At 36.3% G+C, this 19284-nt stretch overlaps 1 protein-coding gene across 5 annotated transcripts in view; it reads left to right on the forward strand.

Moving 5' to 3' along the window:
• Positions 1-19284, forward strand: part of DYNC1I2 (dynein cytoplasmic 1 intermediate chain 2) — a 62845-nt gene that overhangs the window by 28881 nt on the left and 14680 nt on the right. For all 5 annotated transcript variants that reach the window (XM_023185926.1, XM_023185922.2, XM_023185923.2 and 2 more), the window contains 8 exons: positions 9147-9242; positions 9456-9618; positions 9730-9829; positions 10326-10451; positions 11348-11494; positions 11858-11971; positions 12274-12407; positions 13263-13407. In XM_023185926.1, the coding sequence (XP_023041694.1) occupies positions 9147-9242; positions 9456-9618; positions 9730-9829; positions 10326-10451; positions 11348-11494; positions 11858-11971; positions 12274-12407; positions 13263-13407 (1025 nt within the window). The remainder of the gene's footprint in view (positions 1-9146; positions 9243-9455; positions 9619-9729; positions 9830-10325; positions 10452-11347; positions 11495-11857; positions 11972-12273; positions 12408-13262; positions 13408-19284) is intronic.

The raw sequence follows: 19284 nt of genomic DNA on the forward strand, positions 1-19284 counted from the left end.
AGTAAGGCTAATGAATTTATATCATACAAAAAAAAAAAAAAAAAAAAGATTTATGTGAGATCCCTAATACACTTCACAGTGTCTTATCTGAAGCTTTTGGGGCCACATATGTATTAGAATTCCGAATTTTTCAGATTATATAAAAGTAATAAAACATATATATCATATGTTAACACTCCAGTAGTATTTTGGGCATTAATATTTTGGCAGCAAAGCATGTGAACATACTGAGTGAGAGAAGTAATGATTATAAATAGCTTTACCTCTGGTCATGTCAGAGTTTACCATCAAATGAGTTATGGATTTTAGAGCTGTTAACAATTTTGGAATAGAAATTTTATCAAATGTTTGAATTAATGTATTTTTAAATTTTTAATTAAATTACCATGTTTTTCCATTAAGGAAAAACAAAAATTATATTCATTGCAGAAAGTCAGAAAACACAGGTAAACAGAAGCGAGGAGAAATCCTTGAAATCCCTGTCTACTGCCAAAGAAAATCTTTAAAATTTCATATTTGCCTATACCTAAAAAAAAATTAGGATTGTGGTCGGGCACGGTGGCTCACACCTGTACTAGCACTTTGGGAGGCCAAGGCAGGTGGATTGCTTGAGATCAGGAGTTCAAGACCAGCCTGACCAACATGGTGAAACCTTGTCTCTACTAAAAATACAAAAATTAGCCGGGTGTGGTAGTGGGCGCCTGTAATCCCAACTACTCGGGAGGCTGAGGCAGGAGAATTGCTTGAACCCAGGAGGCAGAGGTTACAGTGAGCCAAGATTGTGCCACTGCACTGCATCCAGCCTGGGCGACAGAGCGAGACTCCGTTTCAAAAAAAAAAAAAAAGAAAATTAGGGTTGTAGCTATTTACAACCTTTTGACTTAATAGCAGGTCATCACAGACGCTTTTAACTATTCTCCTTTTGCTGTCCTCTGAGGATGGAAATGAAATAAATACATTAAACTTTTCCTTTCACTCTTCTCAAAAGGGGACGACAACATTACGATACATATAATTACACTTCCAAAATTTTGAGGAAATCGGTATAACATTTTTGTTCAAGTTTTTTGTTTGTTTGTTTTTTTGAGACGGAGTCTTGCTCTGACACCCAGGCTGGAGTGCAGTGGCGCCATCTTGGCTCAGTTCTCCCACCTCCGCTTCCTGAGTAGCTGGGATTACAGGTGCCTGCCACCATGCCTGGTTAATTTTTTGTATTTTTAGTAGAGATGGGGTTTCACCATGTTGGCCAGGCTGGTCTCGAACTCTTGACCTCAGGGGATCCACCCACCTTGGCCTCCCAAAGTGCTGGGATTACAGGCGTGAGCTACCGTGCCCGGCCATGTCCAAGTACTTTTTACTTGGCCATGTAAATTTTCTGTGTATTCATTTTTTTTCATTCCTGCTGCTCCATTGGTTGGTAAGATAGCTTTTGTAGATGCAGGGTCCTCATCCTAACCGAAGAAAAACACTGATGATAAACTTGCTTGAGACATAAGCAACTTTTTTAAAAAAGAAAGGAAAGAAAGTGTGGAGCTGTCAGTATGAGAATACTAATACTGCAGGATTCTGTAATTTCTAGAAAATACTATTTTGTTAACTAGTATATTAATTTGGTGAATATTATGTCTGCTATTTAGGAGCTACTTTAGTAGATATGTTAACTCAGAAAGTGAGCAGAATAGCCAAAACGAAGGCACCGTGACTCATTTAAAAAAATAAATTTAGGCCTTTTTCTTCATCTGGTACTTTGGAGATTGTATTTTTAGTTACACTATTACACTTACGGTACAGTGCATTTTGGATTGTTTCAAATATAAAGTATTCTGAAACTATTTTGAGTAACGCCTAATATATCTATAGTTATATCCAGTTTAAGTGAAGCCTTTTTTTTTTTTTTTTTTTTTTTTGGACAGAGTCTCACTTTGTTGCACAGGCTTGAGTGCAGTGGTGCCATCTCAGCTCACTGCAACCTCCACCTCCTGGGTTCAAGTGATTCTCCCTCCTCAGCCTCCTGAGTAGCAGTGACTACAGGCGTGCGCCACCACTCCCAGCTAATTTTTGTATTTTTGGTAGAGATGGGGGTTTCACCGTGTTGGCCAGGCTGGTCTCAAACTCCTAGCCTTAAGTGATCCTCCCAAAGTGCTGGGATTACAGGCATGAGCTGCCGCATCCAGCCAAGACTTTCATTTTTTTAAAAATATTTTTTTCTAATTACTATAGTGGTATATCATAGAGAATTTAGAAGTACAGAAAGGATATAGAGAGGAAATGTCTTTGATACTGCTGTGTACCACCCATTGTTAATGTTTTGGTTCCAATGAATATGTCTCCAAACTTCTTATTTAACTTGGTGACTAAAAATTATAACACCAAGAAGTGCCTACCACATATCAGGCATAGTATGAGACACTTTACATCATCAGTAATGCTGTCACCAAAGCCCTGAAAGTTAGGTATTGGTTTTGTTTACACACCAAGAAGCTGAAACTGAAAGAGTTAGTTTATCGAGCATCACATAGCTAGTAGCTGTGATTGTAAACCAAATATGACTGATTCTAAGGTGTACTTTCTCTCGCAACTGAAGTAACAACTCCTGTTTTTCTATAGTAACCTGTAGTAAGGAGTTTAGTTTATATTATCTAGCGCTGATTCTACACGTTTATAGATTATTTGCTCTATATAGAGGCACTAGCTTATCCTTTCTTTGGATTTGTCATCCTTTTAGTTACAGGTTGAGGTATATAAGTGAAGGGGAAGAAAAAAATGCGTCCTGATACGATGGAGCTATCCTTACCCTTTGGAAATATTTATAAAAATGAGATATTTGGACAGTATCCTTTGGGGAAAAAAATGAGATAATTTCTTTTTTCTATCATTATAGTTATTTTCATGTCTGGACCTCTTACATTAAGTTTCTTTTCCCAAATTTTATAAGTTTTAGAAAGAAGGAAAGAGAAAAACCTTGAAATTAAGGTTTTATAATGGAAACACTGTGTGCTTAACTGTTCTTTTGCTTACCCATCACTTTAATATAGTGGTTCTCAAACTTTGCCTGGTTGGTTCCCATTTAAGAATGATGTAATGAATTCCAAAACTCACCGTAAAACAAAATTGGTGAAATCACAATTGGAGTGTAACAGACAGCAAACTGAACTTTGGTAGGCAGTAAAATCCATGCAGAAGTAATGTGACTTACCAAATTGAAGGTAAAAATTGGTCATAGACTTAACTCTTACCTTTCTTTTGTATTCTTTTTTTAAATAAAAATGGCCAAGCCTATTCCTTTAAAAAAGCAGTTTTTATTCTGCCTTGTTTTTCTTTTTCCCCCTTCTGGCCACCTTCTTGCTTTCAAGTTTACTCTGTAAGTTGGTAGTACTGTTTCTGAACTGCGGTGCTTTGCTGTCTTAAAGCACCTACTGTGAATGAAATTGACTAGTACCACGTGACTTCGGTCAGTTTTCTTCTCGGCAGGTGAAAGCTTCTCTTGGCAAGAACGTGGTGCCCACAGATACACTCCTGAAAAAGTTACTTTCTTTACCTTTTAAAAGTTTTACCTCTTTTGAAAAATGGCATTATTTTTTCTTATTCACTTCTTCTGTATGGATTTTTTTTTTTATTTTGCTATTGTTTGAAAGATTATTAAAGGAAAAAGAAATCCTGATGGTTACCTAATCTAATCAGATTGTTTATCTCTGAGGAAACTGAGGTTTAAGGGGATTAATTGGTGAGCCTGAGTCCACCGTCTGAGAGAATATCAGGCATACATCCAGAAACTGGCACTTGATTTCTAGTGAAGTGCCATTTCTCTTGTTCCATTTCACTTTCTTATCTGTGAAGGAGTTTATAATTACTGTTGGTATTGGCTTAGTAGCCAGATATGTTTTCTTCAATACCCGTTGATTAGCCTCATATTGTGTAGAAAATTATTATATGTGAATATCTTGTAATCACTTATTGCATGATCTTAACATTTGGAATTCACTCCCAGAAGACCAAATTTGTATGCCTTCTGTTTAATAATACATCGTCCTTATCTAAAATGGATTTTCCTGTAATCCCAGCACTTTGGGAGGTCGAGGTGGGGCAGATCACCAGAGGTCAGAAGTTTGAGACCAGGTTGGCCAACATGGTGAAACCCCATCTCTACTGAAAATACAAAAATTAGCCAAGTGTAGTGGCACACACGTGTAATCCCAGCTACTTGGGAGGCTGAGGCAGGAGAATCGCTTGAACCCTGGAGGCAGAGGTTGCATTGAGCCAAGATTGTGCCATTGCACTCAAGCCTGGGCGACAGAGTGAGACTCTATCTCAAATATATAAATAATTAAAATGGATTTTTAAAAGATTCTGGAATGAATAACACACTTAATAAATTAGTTTTAACCCTCAGAGGACCTATGAGAATATAAATATAATTGAAAATTGAAGCATTTGTTCTTAATCTTGATTGAAAGACTTTAACCAGCATATCTGAAACCCTGGCCTCAGAAAAATGTAATATTTGATGAGATCACAGATAACATGACCTGTGTAAGGATGCTAATACTGCCAAAATGAAACCCAAATTTTATATAAAAAGGACTGTGATTGGTCAAGGTGGTGTGCACCTGTAGTTCCAGGCACTCAGGAGGCTGAGACAGGAGGATCACTAGAGCCCAGGAGTTTGAGGCCAGCCAAGGCACATAGCAAGACCCCATCTCTTAAACAAACAAACAAAAAAAGGCTACGGAGAGACAAATTTTGTGTTAAAGGAAGTGGTATAATTAAACTATTAGTCCTTTCTTATTTCCCCCCTCAAGCTAGCGTTATATCTATATTGAAATCATTTCTGATTAAAAAGTCAGCTGTGTATTTTTCCCTTGTTGAAAAGCCAAAGAAAGCCAAGTGACCTTGCATCTTATTCTAGATGGTGTAAAAAAAGAAAAGGAATGGATTCCATTGATACATTCATGAAGCTTTGTCCCAGTGAAGATTTTCTTTAATACACATTTGATTTTAAAGAGTAAGGTATAAGAAGATGAAATGATGGACAAATGGATTGAAATAGAGTGATTCAAAATGAAATTCACCCAGAAAAGAAGGAATTTTTTGAAAATATTAAAGGAAAATTATTCCTATGTAATCTGTATTTTTAAACTAATGATTAAAGCATTTTCCTCTAATATTTTCATAGATGTTTGTGAAGTTATTCATAAGTTGAATTTTTATAAGGCAACTCATATTTTTATATGCAGCAAATGTCCTGACTTTTAGAATTCAGTGTCAGCTTCCTTTATACCAGGAATAATCAGACTACCTTGTAAGTTAGGAATTTTTCATAGGATATTAAATTATCTTAAAATGGGTTGCACCAGTATAATAAAACTACATTAGTAAATTGATGGACAACAAACATATTTCCTAAAGAACAGTGCACTAATGATGGGATTTGTTTTTCACTTCCTATTGAGATTTAATCATTAAAAGTAATAGATTCATAAGTAGCAATGTTTGTTCAGTAAGGATTTTCTAAGATACTGTATTACCTTTTAAATGTCTTGTAATATTTTAAAATAATTCAAAGTATGCTTTGTGGCATACTCTTAGCTTATCTTAAAGGTATCTTGAATGTAAAATATATCTTAAATGTACCATGAGGTACAGATGAGAAAACTTGCTCTGAAGGCTCCTTCCTTCAGTTTAACAAAAGCCACCCATTTCACAGATGATTTAACTTGGATTAACCTACTCCATTGTAACAGGTTATTCCAACAACTGGAATTTCATTCTTTGGTGCTATTTCTAGGTGCAGCTTAATTTACAAAACAGCTTTTCTTTCTGTCTCACCAAAATACATCACAATTTTGATGTTAACTCAGTAAAAATTCAATGGTTCATTAAACCTAGTTTTAGCATTCATTGACAAGAGATTTGTCATTTTAAAAGTAACTCCTACTTTTATGCAGTCTTTACTGCTCAGTTTATAACCTTAGATTCCTTGTCAGAGAAAGCATGGAGTTAACCACTTAGCATATTGTAATGAATATTCATCAATAAATTGATGTGACATGGCAGCCCCATTTTTCAGTTCTTCCTGCTCTGTTACAGTCTTTTCCAGTTTTAAATATAGCTCATCATGTAATAAGGACTAGCTTAGAAAATCTTTAGAACTGTAATTTTATATTTTTGGCCATGTTAATAGTCCTTTGGTAGCTATCATATTAGCTTATAACAAGAAAAGCGTATTTGTCTCAGAAGAACATTCTTTAATCTGATGTTATTGACGTTAAGCATTTTTGCCAAATATTTAGTAAATTTGATAATTAAGATCAACCTTACAGCAAAAAGATTACATTTTACAGTTTTTAAGAACAGCGTTATTTGTTTTTATGTTCCTTGAAATTTAATCATTTTTATGAAGCTTAAGTACCAATGATAGTTTTAAAATCTGGTTTTAATCCATGTAGAAAGGGAGGGTATGTACTTTAATTCTAAAATAAAACCCTGAGAGCATGTGTTTAAATAGTTGATGCTCATCATTCAGCTACAACTGAAATAATTTATATGGACAAACAGGCATGGCACATGCTGTATAGTACACAGATATAGATCACTGTCTGACATATTTCATCTACATTTTAAATTTTAAAAGGAAAAGAGTGTCTATAAACAAGATCTTTTCTGTTAAATATGTAAATTATGAGGTCACTTAGCACTAAAGTACTGACCATATGCATTATGACAGGAATTTGACACCTGTCATTGGAAATGGTACTTAGAGGCCGTATAATACAACAAAGTTGAAGGAGGAGAATAAGATGTGGGTAGGAGGCTGTAATTTATAATTCACAGTGCTCAAGAATGACCCGTCCTGGGTGATTCAAAATTCCTATCTTTGATTTTAGGATTTACATACAGTGAACCCTACTAGTAAACAAACTTGATTAGGGTAATAGTAGCGTTAGCAGAAAGTGGAGAATATATGTATATTCTTACAGTGAATTTTTAGTTGAAGTAGATGTCCTGTTATTCTAAAAAGACAACTTATAAGTTAAATGTAATAAAATTATTTTATTACATTACACCTGCAGGTGACTTTATGGAAGAATTTCATTCTAATGCTTGAGTAATATAGTATGGAATTGCTACCAGTTATACTATTTCAGATTAATAATTCATTGCATATGAGAATTCATCTAAAAAGGAGTAGTGTCTTTCTGTTTCTCTATGTGATTATTTTGCCCCAAAAAGCTTTTCATTTTTTTAAGTAGCACAAAAGCTGTAATTGGCATGCTTTGTAAGGAAGTGTCAGTGTGCAAGAGAGTGGCGATCACTAAGAATTCTTTTACGTGTTCTTTCCCCTTTGCACCACCGCCTCCTCAGCAGGGTCACTGAGATCACTAGCTTTTCTTGAAATGGCCATTTTCACTGGCAGGTGCATTATACCCTGTATTTTCAGATTGTTTTTCCATTCTGAATGTTTGGCAGGTTGATTGCTCTGGCTGCATTGACGGAGAAAGGGCTGACAAATGTGGTTGGGCTGGCTGAAAAGACAGTGATTACTGTTTTCCTTTGTGGCTGATTGAGGCCCTTGAAAGGAAAAATTTTAACCTTCACCATTTGGTTCAAAAGTATGAGCATATATTGAAATCACTCGTGCCATTTATCCTAGTTCTGTAAACTTGTCAGAACGTAAAAATCGCTCAATTTCAAGTAATGTAGGATTGGCATACGTCATTATCATTTTGATTAAGTTGGAGGTTGTATCATTGTGTGCATTATACAGTGTCATTTAAAGCTTTCTTTCCACAGGTACAGTTATATTTTTATTGCCTTAGAAAGATTTTCATAGCTCTCTCAACCTAACACTATGTGTGTGGTTTGGCAGCTGGTGTGGCCTACAAGCTGCATTTTGTTTGCAGGGTAAAGGCTTGTCTTTAGGCCTCCTGGAGTGCTGGTAATTGCACAGGCCCGCCATTGGGGAGAGACACAGGATTGGAAGCAGTGAAGCGGAAGAATGTTATGCCATCCCATTGCCACCTTGTAGCAAAAAGACACAATCCCAGCAGTGCCATCTGGTTGTTGCTATCTAGTCAGCTGGCCTGGCTGCTGGGACCATGACTTGGCAGCTGGTTCCCATTCTTGACCATTCTTTTGTGTACGTCATACGTATGTGTGTTTTAGATAATTTTGAACATGAGTCAGGGAAATGACTATAACAAGTGAAGTCCCCTTATTGAATAGGCTCTCATTACTTGAGCTGCACTCTGCTGCAGATGCCTGCTGCCTTTCCCTTATAGACAAATAACTCATGTGTTGAGGCAATAAAAATAAACATTTTCTTCATAAAAACCCATCTCAGTGTGTAGCAAAAGAAAAGGTAGACAGGGTTATGTGTTCTATAACATTTTAAAATAAATGATTTTAAATTACTTCCTGGTTTGGGATGTAAGAGATTTAGTAATTTTTTAGAAGTCTTATAAACATTGTATATTATCCCAATGTATACTTTTATTCAAATTAAGAAAACATTATATTAAGTGCTTATTGCCACTTCATGTAACAATAGATGATGAGACTTGCATTTAAAATGACAGAATAGAAAATGTGGTCTTATAGCTATTATCTTCAAAATCTGCCTCTCAAATAGCAACCTGAGAGTTAATGTAAGCCGTCTTTATGCCATATGAAGACCCATTAGACACTGATGGTTTCAGATCACAAGTAAGCAGCCAGCTCTGTAGGCTATTTTAGACATTTGATTTTCCTCATTCTACAGCATTAATGTGTCAGCATGCTATATAAAACTATGCAGGAGTTGCATGTTGTTCTGTCTAGAATGATAAATGCTTGCAAGCTTTTAGAGACTTCATGAGGAATTCATCCTAGTTGCTTATATATCTTATTTCAGTTTATGTAGCTACAGAATTTAGGGTGGCTGTTGCTGAGGTACCACATAGGTATGTATAAAAACCAAGAGGTTCCACTTAATTATTTGATTATGTTGATAAAAATCCCTATTATTTGTACTTGTTCTGTCCTGTCCATGGTTTAGTTTTACTTTTATCTTGGGAGTTGTGATACCTTCTGAAATACTGTCTCAAAAGTTACCAGCTATTTTCATTAAAATAATTTATTATATCCTTCTTTTTTTTTTTTTTTTTCAGATGAAGAGGAAGATGATGATGTAGTGGCTCCTAAACCACCTATTGAACCTGAAGAAGAAAAAACTTTAAAGAAAGATGAGGAAAGTGATAGTAAAGGTATCTTAAAGAATTAAACTTTAAAAAATTTTGTTGATTTCTGTTAAGATTCCTTTTATTACTTATGTGTTAAAGTAGTATGAAATGCTGTAAATCAAATAAGTGAATCTGATTGAAAAAGAATGTGTAACATTCATTGATCCATACTGTGATAGTGAGTTGATGTGATTTGCCTGACCTAAATCATACTTCAAAAAATTATTTATTTTCCAGCTCCCCCTCATGAGCTGACTGAAGAAGAAAAGCAACAAATCTTGCACTCTGAGGAATTTTTAAGTTTCTTTGACCATTCTACAAGAATTGTAGAAAGAGCTCTTTCTGAGCAGATTAACATCTTCTTTGACTACAGTGGGAGAGATTTAGAAGACAAAGAAGGGTAATGTTGAATTGCTAAGATCTTTAGCTTCAATAATGTTAAATTACTTTAAGATTAAGAGTGATAAAAATTTTAACACCATCTTTTATGGGGGTTGGTCTTTTTTTGTAGAGAGATTCAAGCAGGTGCTAAACTGTCATTAAATCGACAATTTTTTGACGAACGTTGGTCGAAGCATCGGGTTGTTAGTTGTTTGGATTGGTCATCTCAGGTAAAATACAACAAAATGGCTGCTCTTAACTCATTTTTAAAATTATAATTAGCAGGTCATTTTATTTTAATTATGGGAATTTTGTGTAATAAATCAATATGATTTAAAATTAATTGGATGATGGCTCTAATGTTAACATACTCATCTTATGTACTTTGGAAGAAAGATTAGAAGCATTGTTTATATTTAAAATTCAGGACTTGATGCTATAGGCGAGTTTTACTAATTTCAGTTGCTCACCAAATCCTTTGTGTAAAATTTGGACACATATTTTAATTAAATGTTTTAACATTAAAACATTTAAAATAATTAACTGTTCTAATTTAAAATTGTACTAACGTCCTAGTGAGCATAACGCTAGAGATGTCTCTCTTGATGAAATGTTAGGTTTTTATATTTTCAGAATAATAATCTGATAAAGACAAATAACTAGGAATATAAAACAGTTCTTATTATAATGCATAGCATTTCTTTTCCTCTTGATTCTTCTGAGCAGTATCCGGAGTTACTTGTAGCTTCCTATAATAACAATGAAGATGCCCCTCATGAGCCTGATGGTGTGGCCCTTGTATGGAATATGAAATACAAAAAAACTACCCCAGAGTATGTGTTTCACTGCCAGGTATGGTGGTCTTTTAACAGTCTTCCTCAAGTTTAAGAATTCATTGATGAATTAAGACAAGTGCCTTTTTTCTTTTCTTGTCAACATAATGATTTCATTGGATTGGCATTTTACTAAACCACTCCATATTTGCAAACAGATGTTAACAGAAAACTGAAGACTTCTCATTTCAACATGATCTGCCTTTTGTAGCTTTTCTGACATCTCTTATAATGTTTAATCACACCTAAAGTCCTTTGCAGTTGTGATTTTCTTTTATGGTGATTGACTGTATAAAAGGAATCTTTTATAAAATGTCTTTCCTACAGGGAGTTTCCCAGGAACTTATTTGTGAATATACAATTAGATGCTTGGCCCACTGAATTACTTATACATGGCCTGAGGAATTGGAACTAAATGGTTTTAAGTAGAAACATATGGTTGAAGTAGAAAACAGATGCAGATTTTTAAAGTAGATTTAGTAGAAGGTTAGAATTTGCAAGCCTTTTCTGGTTGCATAAGTTAAAATATTTTAATAATGTCATAATCTTGAGTAAACACTTACTTGAATCAAACTAGCATGTACTCTACTGTTAGATTACTGTCTCAGAGGCTAATGCAGGGCTAGTTATCTTTTTAATACTATAGTTAAATAACTTTTTGCTTTCTTTGATAAATTGGTTAAATCTACTTATGTAAATAGCCATTACATTGGACTTTTAAGCAAAAAATATCTTAAAGATACATTTTTATATTTCTGAAACAGTGAAAACTTTTGATTAATTTAGTTAGTTGTTTTTTATAACCTCTAATACCATACAATGAAGAAAGAAATATTTCGGAAATAGATTGGTTTTTAGAACTTGTCAGGCTTTTTTTATTTGAATCTCAAGTATGAAAATCTTACTTATTTGCAGTCAGCTGTGATGTCTGCCACATTTGCAAAATTTCATCCAAATCTTGTTGTTGGTGGTACATATTCAGGCCAAATTGTGCTTTGGGATAACCGTAGCAATAAAAGAACTCCAGTGCAAAGAACTCCACTGTCAGCAGCTGCACACACAGTAAGTAAATAAGGTTATTTCCATTAGGCTTCTGTGCTCCTTCACCCTTAGCTATAATACTTAGTGTAGTGGCCATCAGAGTCATCTCAGAATGTGCTTCCTTTGGTGTATGAATTCCTTACCATTTAGCAACCAAGAATGAAGGCCATTTTTCTTTCTTTTTTTTTTTTTTTTTGGAGATTTATTGGAAACTCATCTCTCGTCTATGACAACCTTCTGTTAATAGCAAACTTCACATTAAGAATACCCACAAGTTATGAGACTTGATAATAAACAGAATGCTTATAATTAGACTAAAAATTTTGTTTTGCTTTTTGGTAAAATAATCCCTGAAAACTTTTTTTTTTTTTTAAATATCTCTAGCACCCTGTATATTGTGTGAATGTTGTTGGAACACAAAATGCTCACAATCTGATTAGCATCTCTACTGATGGAAAAATTTGTTCATGGAGTCTGGACATGCTTTCCCATCCACAGGTGGGTTATACTTGGGAAACTGAAATTTTGAGGTAAATGTTATGTTTTACGTGTATGTATACCTCAACTTATGTTTCTCATAAACTGTTTTATAGTAGTGTTACAACAGTTTATAAGCTGAAGCATGTTTAATATAGTTTTTTATGTATATATTTTACTTGGAAACCTGCTTCATTTAATTGAGGTAGATTTATGTAAATAATACAGTAAAAGAATTGTTTACAATCAAAGACTAGAAGTTTTTCTACAGAAATTTAAAATTGCAAGTTTACAAACTAATTTCCTCAGGTTTTTCTGTGTAGGATAGCATGGAGTTGGTTCATAAACAGTCAAAAGCAGTAGCTGTGACATCTATGTCCTTCCCTGTTGGAGATGTCAACAACTTTGTTGTTGGGAGTGAAGAAGGTTCTGTGTACACAGCATGCCGCCATGGCAGGTAAACCTAAACTGGAATTTGCAGTAATTTAAAATTCTTCCTTTAATCCTGTTGAAACAAATTGCCTTATTTAAGTAGAAATCTGTCATAGATCCACTTGTTATTTGTGACAGATTTTTTGTGTTCAGGCACATAAAATTTAAACTTAATACCTTTTTGTATAAAAGATAATTTGGGATTCATGATGTGTTCTCGATTTTGTGGGTTGTGGTTTTGTGTGTGTGCATGTACTCACATAAGTTAGTGATAGGCAGGAACATTCAGTAGTTACAAATACAATATACACATGCCAATATTGACCTATAGACTTATAAATGAGATTTTCAGCTGTTTCCCATTTTGGTGTATTTGGACTTTCAGCATTAGTTCAGTCTCCTGATAATTGTACAGCAATGTCATACATATTTTAAACTGAGTAATATTTCTCCTTCCATTCTGTCTGTTTTGAAATTGTCTAGCTGTACCTTATTGCTTCCTTAAAAAAAAAAATTGCCCAGATTTCATCTCAAATATAGATCACCTTCACTTCAAAGCTTTTGATTTAAAAGTAGCCCCGATTGTCTCTCTTAAATGTAGTGTATCTTTGTTTCTATTACACCATTTCAGATACTGGACTTTTGAGGTCTGTTGTCAACAGCATGATGTTTACAGTTCCAAAGGCACTTATTGCTTTAGTAGTGTTACTAAATGTGGATGGAATAACACTCAACAAAGTTAATTGTGATAAGTTATGAGCACAGAGTTAAGTCTGTCAAAATTAAGTCAAGGCCTGATATATAAACCTATAATAAAAAGTGTGTGTAGTTGGTCTACTTATAGGAGACTTCGCTAACATTTTCACTTTTATGAAATTAGCAAAGCTGGAATCAGTGAGATGTTTGAAGGGCATCAAGGACCAATCACTGGCATCCATTGTCATGCAGCTGTTGGAGCAGTAGACTTCTCACATCTTTTTGTCACTTCATCATTTGACTGGACAGTAAAGCTTTGGACAACTAAGGTATCTAAAATATAGATGTCTGCTATTTGCTCAGGTTTCTGACACGATCTGTTGTGTTACTTGTTGGTGAGCTGTTACTACACAGGAATGATGAAAACCTTTTAAATCACAATTGTTTACTAATAGATGAAACCTGCTAAGAAGTTACACAGAGCATGAGTGAACTACTAGATGTTGTAGTTTTTAAAAAAGTGTGCTAACAAGTATGGTGACCCTACACAGAATCAAAGACCAGTCTTCCCACCACTTCAGTCTTTTTGAATACAGAACTGTTTACCCTGAACTGCATTGGGGAAAAAGCCCTGAGTATCTTGCATAGCACCTCATATAGTTGTCATTCAGCTCAGCACAAAAGCTATGCATTTGCCCTTTGGAGAGTTTTTAACAGCTTATTCATAACTACAGTGGTTCACAGAGTTGATGGGAAATAGGGAAAAGAGAGAGAAACCGATTTATAATTAAGTCGTGTATAATATGGCTGTATGTAGTAAACTGGAATCCTTAGGAAAGCATTGTGTAACAGCATGGATGCATATATTTTTTGTTATCCTATGATAAGCCATTTAAATCATTTATTTTGGTTTTAATAAACTTTAGTATTTAAAAAACCCATTTATGTGATAAAATGATTCCTGATCCTCCAGCAATTCCAGATAAATGTGACATTGTCTTACCTGTTAAAAAGTCTCAAGACAAATCCAAGTAGGCAATATTACCTCCTGTGATAGACTTGTAGTTTCATTTAATCTCAAACTTTGCTGTCTAGTTTTTCTGTGGTATTACATTATTGTTGGGAAAATGCATACTCAGCATCAGATTCTATTTAAATTAAATTCTAAGGGTTTTTTTTTCTGTTTCCGTCTGCCTTATCCTAAATATTGACTTTTTAAATAATCCATCATGAGACAAAGTTTAGAGGTCTTTGGTTCTTCAGTTTCTGTGAGAAAACCTAATGTAAGAGATGTTCTTCACTATTTTAGTGAACTCCTAATTATTTATCAAGTGTTGGCCTTAGAAGTCTGGGATGAACTCATTATTCATTCTTGTCCTTTCTTGATGCCTCCTTTCTGTCTAATAATGAAATGGGTTAGAAAACTTTGCCTCTAAAAGCTTGCCTTTTAAAATTGAGCATTTTCGGGTTTGTCATTAGCAGATATAAAAATAGTGTTTACCTTAACTCTAATAAAGGAGACAGAGAGATGCTTAACACAGTGTCCAGCAAATAATAGGCACTTAACAATGTTTAGTTTCTCTTTTACCTCTTAATGGGGATCAGACAGAGCCTGAATACATTTAATAAGTTGTCTCTTTCCTTTCTTGGGTTGTTCTTAAATTTTTGTTCTTTTAATGAAATTTACACAGTGGGAAAAGGTAGAAGAAGATTCTCAAAGCTCACAAGCAAAGAAACGCATAATCTAGCTAGCACAGGTTGAGCATTCCTAATCTGTAATGCTCCAGAATTCAAAACTCTTTGAACGCAGACATGACACTCAAAGGAAACATTGATTGGAGCATTTTGGATTTTGGATTTTTGGATTAGAGGTGTATAACCATAAGTATAACACAAAAACAGCAGGTCATCAAATAGTGTATTTTGTCATAAAATTGACAAGAAAAAACACTGGCCGGGCTCAGTGGCTCACTGCTGTAATCCCGGCACTTTGGGAGGCCGAGGCAGAAGGATTACTTGAGCCCAGGAGTTCAAGACCAGTCTCGGTAACACAAGGAGACCCCACGTTTACAAAATATTTAAAAATTAGCCATGCATGGTGGTGCGCACCTGTGGTCCTAGTTACTTAGGAGACTGAGGTGGGAGGATTGCTCAATTGGTGTGTCTAAATTGTCCCAGTCTGAATGAGTGTGGGTGTGTCTGAGTGTGCCCTGTGATAGAATAGCATCCTGTCCCTGGTGGGTTCCTGTCTTGTGCTCTGACCAGCTGTGACCTTGAACTGCAAAAAGCAGGTTGGAAAATGAATGAATGAATGAATGAATACAAATTGTCGTAAAATAAAAATTTGTGAGATACATAATAATCATACAAAAGCACGACAGTTAAAGGATGCAGTGTGAAACCGCTCAGCGAACCTGCTGTCTTTGTCTTTGTTGTAGAACTGCCTGGTGATAGGGTGTGCTCCTTACAATTTTTAATTTGCAAAACATTTATTCCTTGATTTAACCTACTACCTCTACTACCACCATCATTCACTGGTTCACCAAAAATTGGGTTAATAATTATCTTGTTTTTATTAATCTTTCTGAAATGTGACCATGTAATCCCAGCACTTTGTGGCGGCCGAGGCGGGTGGATCACCTGAGGTCGGGAGTTTGAAAACTAGCCTGGCCAACATGGTGAAACCACATCTCTACTGAAAATACAAAAATGAGCAGGGCGTGGTAGCGGGCACCTGTAATCCCAGCTACTCAGGAGGCTGAGGCAGGAGAATCACTTGAACCCAGGAGGAGGAAATTGCAGTGAGCCGAGATCGCACCATTGCACTCCAGCCTGGGTGACGAGCAAAACTCCACCTGAAAAAGTAATGATAATCTTTCTGGATTGTATGTATAGCTCACATTTTATTTCAGTGTTTAATATTTGAAGTGTTTAGGGTCACTATTTAGAAATTTGGTGATTTTTTGTGACCAGATAAATGCCATAAGGACTTAACTCTTGTTTATATCAATTAGCCTGTGGTAAAACTGGTTTTGTTTTATGTTGTTTTGCTTAACATCACAGTTTCCAAGAACCTATAAATGATGTTAAGTGAGGACTTCCTGTATTCTAAAATCTGAAAAAGTCCAAAATCTCAAATGCTTCTGGTTCCAAGTATTTCAGATAAACCTATAAAACCAAAGCAAGATGCAGAATTGGTGAGATGAAGCCAACTATTTCTCCAAAGGCTTCATACAGCCATGTAAGTTGCTAGATTTTTAGATGCACTTTCATCTTAGTAGTCCCATGTATAGTCACAGGAGACACATTTTTGTTAGATTGTTGGCCAACTTCCTTTTCAGTAATTGAAAGTAATCTTTTTTTTTTAAACTTTCATTTTACATTCAAGGGTACATGTAAAGGATGTGTGGATTTGTCATACAGATTATTGTGTCACCCAGGTATTCAGCCTGGTATCCAGTAGTTATTTTCCTTCAGCCTCTCCCTCCTCCCACCCTCACCCTCCGATAGGCCGCAGTGTGAGTTGTTCTCCTCTGTGTGTCTGTGTGTATGTTCGTTGTTTAGCTCCCATTTATAAGTGAGAACATGTGGTATTTGGTTTTCTGTTCCTGCATTGGTTTGCTAAGGATAATGGCCTTGAGCTTCATCAGTGTCCCCACATAGGACATGATCTCATTCCTTTTTATGACTGCATAGTATTCTGTTTGTTTTTGTTTTTGTTTTTGTTTGTTTTTTGTTTTTTGTTTTTTTTGAGACGGAGTCTCGCTCTGTCGCCCAGGCTGGAGTGCAGTGGCTGGATCTCAGCTCACTGCAAGCTCCAGGCCTCCCGGGTTCCCGCCATTCTCCTGCCTCAGCCTCCCGAGTAGCTGGGACTACAGGCGCCCGCCACCTCGCCCAGCTAGTTTTTTTTGTATTTTTTGGTAGAGACGGGGTTTCACCGTGTTAGCCAGGATGGTCTCGATCTCCTGACCTCGTGATCCGCCCGTCTCGGCCTCCCAAAGTGCTGGGATTACAGGCTTGAGCCACCGCGCCCGGCCAACTGCATAGTATTCTGTGGTGTATATGTACCACATTTTCTTTATCCCATCTACCATTAATTGGCATTTAGGTTGATTCCATGTCTTTGCTAGTGTCTCTATGATAGAGTGATTGATATTCTTGTTCTTTTCTTTTTTTTTTTTTTTTTTTGAGACGGAGTCTTGCTCTGTCGCCCAGGCTGGAGTGCACTGGCCGGATCTCAGCTCACTGCAAGCTCCGCCTCCCGGGTTCCCACCATTCTCCTGCCTCAGCCTCCGAGTAGCTGGGACTACAGGCGCCCGCCACCTCGCCCGGCTAGTTTTTTGTATTTTTTAGTAGAGACGAGGTTTCACTGTGTTAGCCAGGATGGTCTCGATCTCCTGACCTCGTGATCCGCCCGTCTCGGCCTCCCAAAGTGCTGGGATTACAGGCTTGAGCCACCGCGCCCGGCAGATAGAGTGATTGATATTCTTTTGGGTATATACTCATTAATGGGATTGCTAGGTCAAAAGGTATTTCTGTCTCTAGATCTTTGAGGAATCACCACACTGTCTTCCATAATGGTTGAACTAATTTATACTCCCACCAACAGTATAAAAACATTCCTTTTTCTCCACAACCCTGCCAGCTTTTTTTTTTTTTTTTACTTTTTAATAATAGCCATTCTGACTGGTATGAGATGGTATCTCATTGTGGTTTTGATTTGTATTTTTTTGTTTGTTTGTTTGTTTTTTGAGACGGAGTCTCGCTCTGTGGCCCGGGCTGGAGTGCAGTGGCCAGATCTCAGCTCACTGCAAGCTCTGCCTCCCAGGTTTACGCCATTCTCCTGCCTCAGCCTCCCGAGTAGCTGGGACTACAGGCGCCCGCCACCTCGCCCGACTAGTTTTTTGTATTTTTTAGTAGAGACGGGGTTTCACCATGTTAGCCAGGATGGTCTCGATCTCCTGACCTCATGATCCACCCGCCTCCGAAAGTGCTGGGATTACAGGCTTGAGCCACCGCGCCCGGCCTTTGATTTGCATTTCTCTAATGATCAGTGATGTTGAGCTTTTTTTGATATGATTGTTGGCCACTTGTATGTCTTCTTTTGAGAAATGTCTGTTCATGTCCTTTGCCTTCTTTCTAATGGGGTTGTTTTCTTGTAAATTTGTTTAAGTTCCTTATAGATGCTGGATATTAGACCTTGGTCAGATGCATAGGTTGCAGAATTTTTCTCCCATTCTGTAAATTGTCTGTTTACTTGATAGTTTTTTTGTTTTTCAGGGTTTTTTTTGTTTTTGTTTTTTGCTGTGTAGAAGCTCTTTAATTAGATCCCATTTGTCAATTTTTGCTTTTGTTGAAATTGCTTTGGCCATCTTCATCATGAAATTTTTGCCCATGGCTATGTACTGAATGGTATTGTCTAGGTTTTCTTCCAGGTTTTTTGTAGTTTGGGGCTTTACATTTAAGCCTTTAGTCCATCTTGAGTTAATTTTTGTATAAGATGTAAGGAAGTGGTCCAGTTTCAGTTTTCTGCTATGGCTAGCCAGTTCTCTCAGCGCCATTATTAAACAGGGAATCTGTTCCCCATTGCTTGTTTTTTGTCAGGTTTGTCAACGATGATGATTGTAGGTGTGCGGTCTTACTTCTGGGTTCCCTATTCTGTTCTTAGTCTGTGTGTGAAAGAATCTTTTATCTATTTCTTACTATCTCAGGGTGTCAGTTTGCCAGCATCCTTTGGCTTTAAATTTGAGGCTTCCATCCTTATATACATTAACAATAGGATTTGAAAATAAAGAGTTCATCTTGACTAATCAAGAACAATTTATCTTGTGATAGCAGACTGATTGATACTTGCTTTTGTGGTACTACACAGCTAGTTGAGGGGCGGTTGATATTTTTAGTCTTGTATTTTAATGTGTTTCAACATAGAAGTGCCTTCTGAATAAGAATGATAAGTGGGCATATCTCTTTCTTTGCTAATTAGGCTAGGCAGCCCATTGCTTCCTTCCTTGAGCCTTATATAGAAGACTCATTTATTCATTCAATTGTGATACATGCCTCTCACCCTGCCCCCAATGTCCCTCCGATGTTAGTGTACAAAGGATGGGCCACTGTAGAACACGGTGTTTTTACAAATGCCCAAGGACCCTCTGAAACTTTATCATAAGAATCACCCTTTATTCTAACTTTCTGCACACAAGTAGTTC

This window comes from Piliocolobus tephrosceles, chromosome 11, assembly GCF_002776525.5.
Source record: "Piliocolobus tephrosceles isolate RC106 chromosome 11, ASM277652v3, whole genome shotgun sequence".
Classification (NCBI taxonomy): Eukaryota; Metazoa; Chordata; class Mammalia; order Primates; family Cercopithecidae; genus Piliocolobus; species Piliocolobus tephrosceles.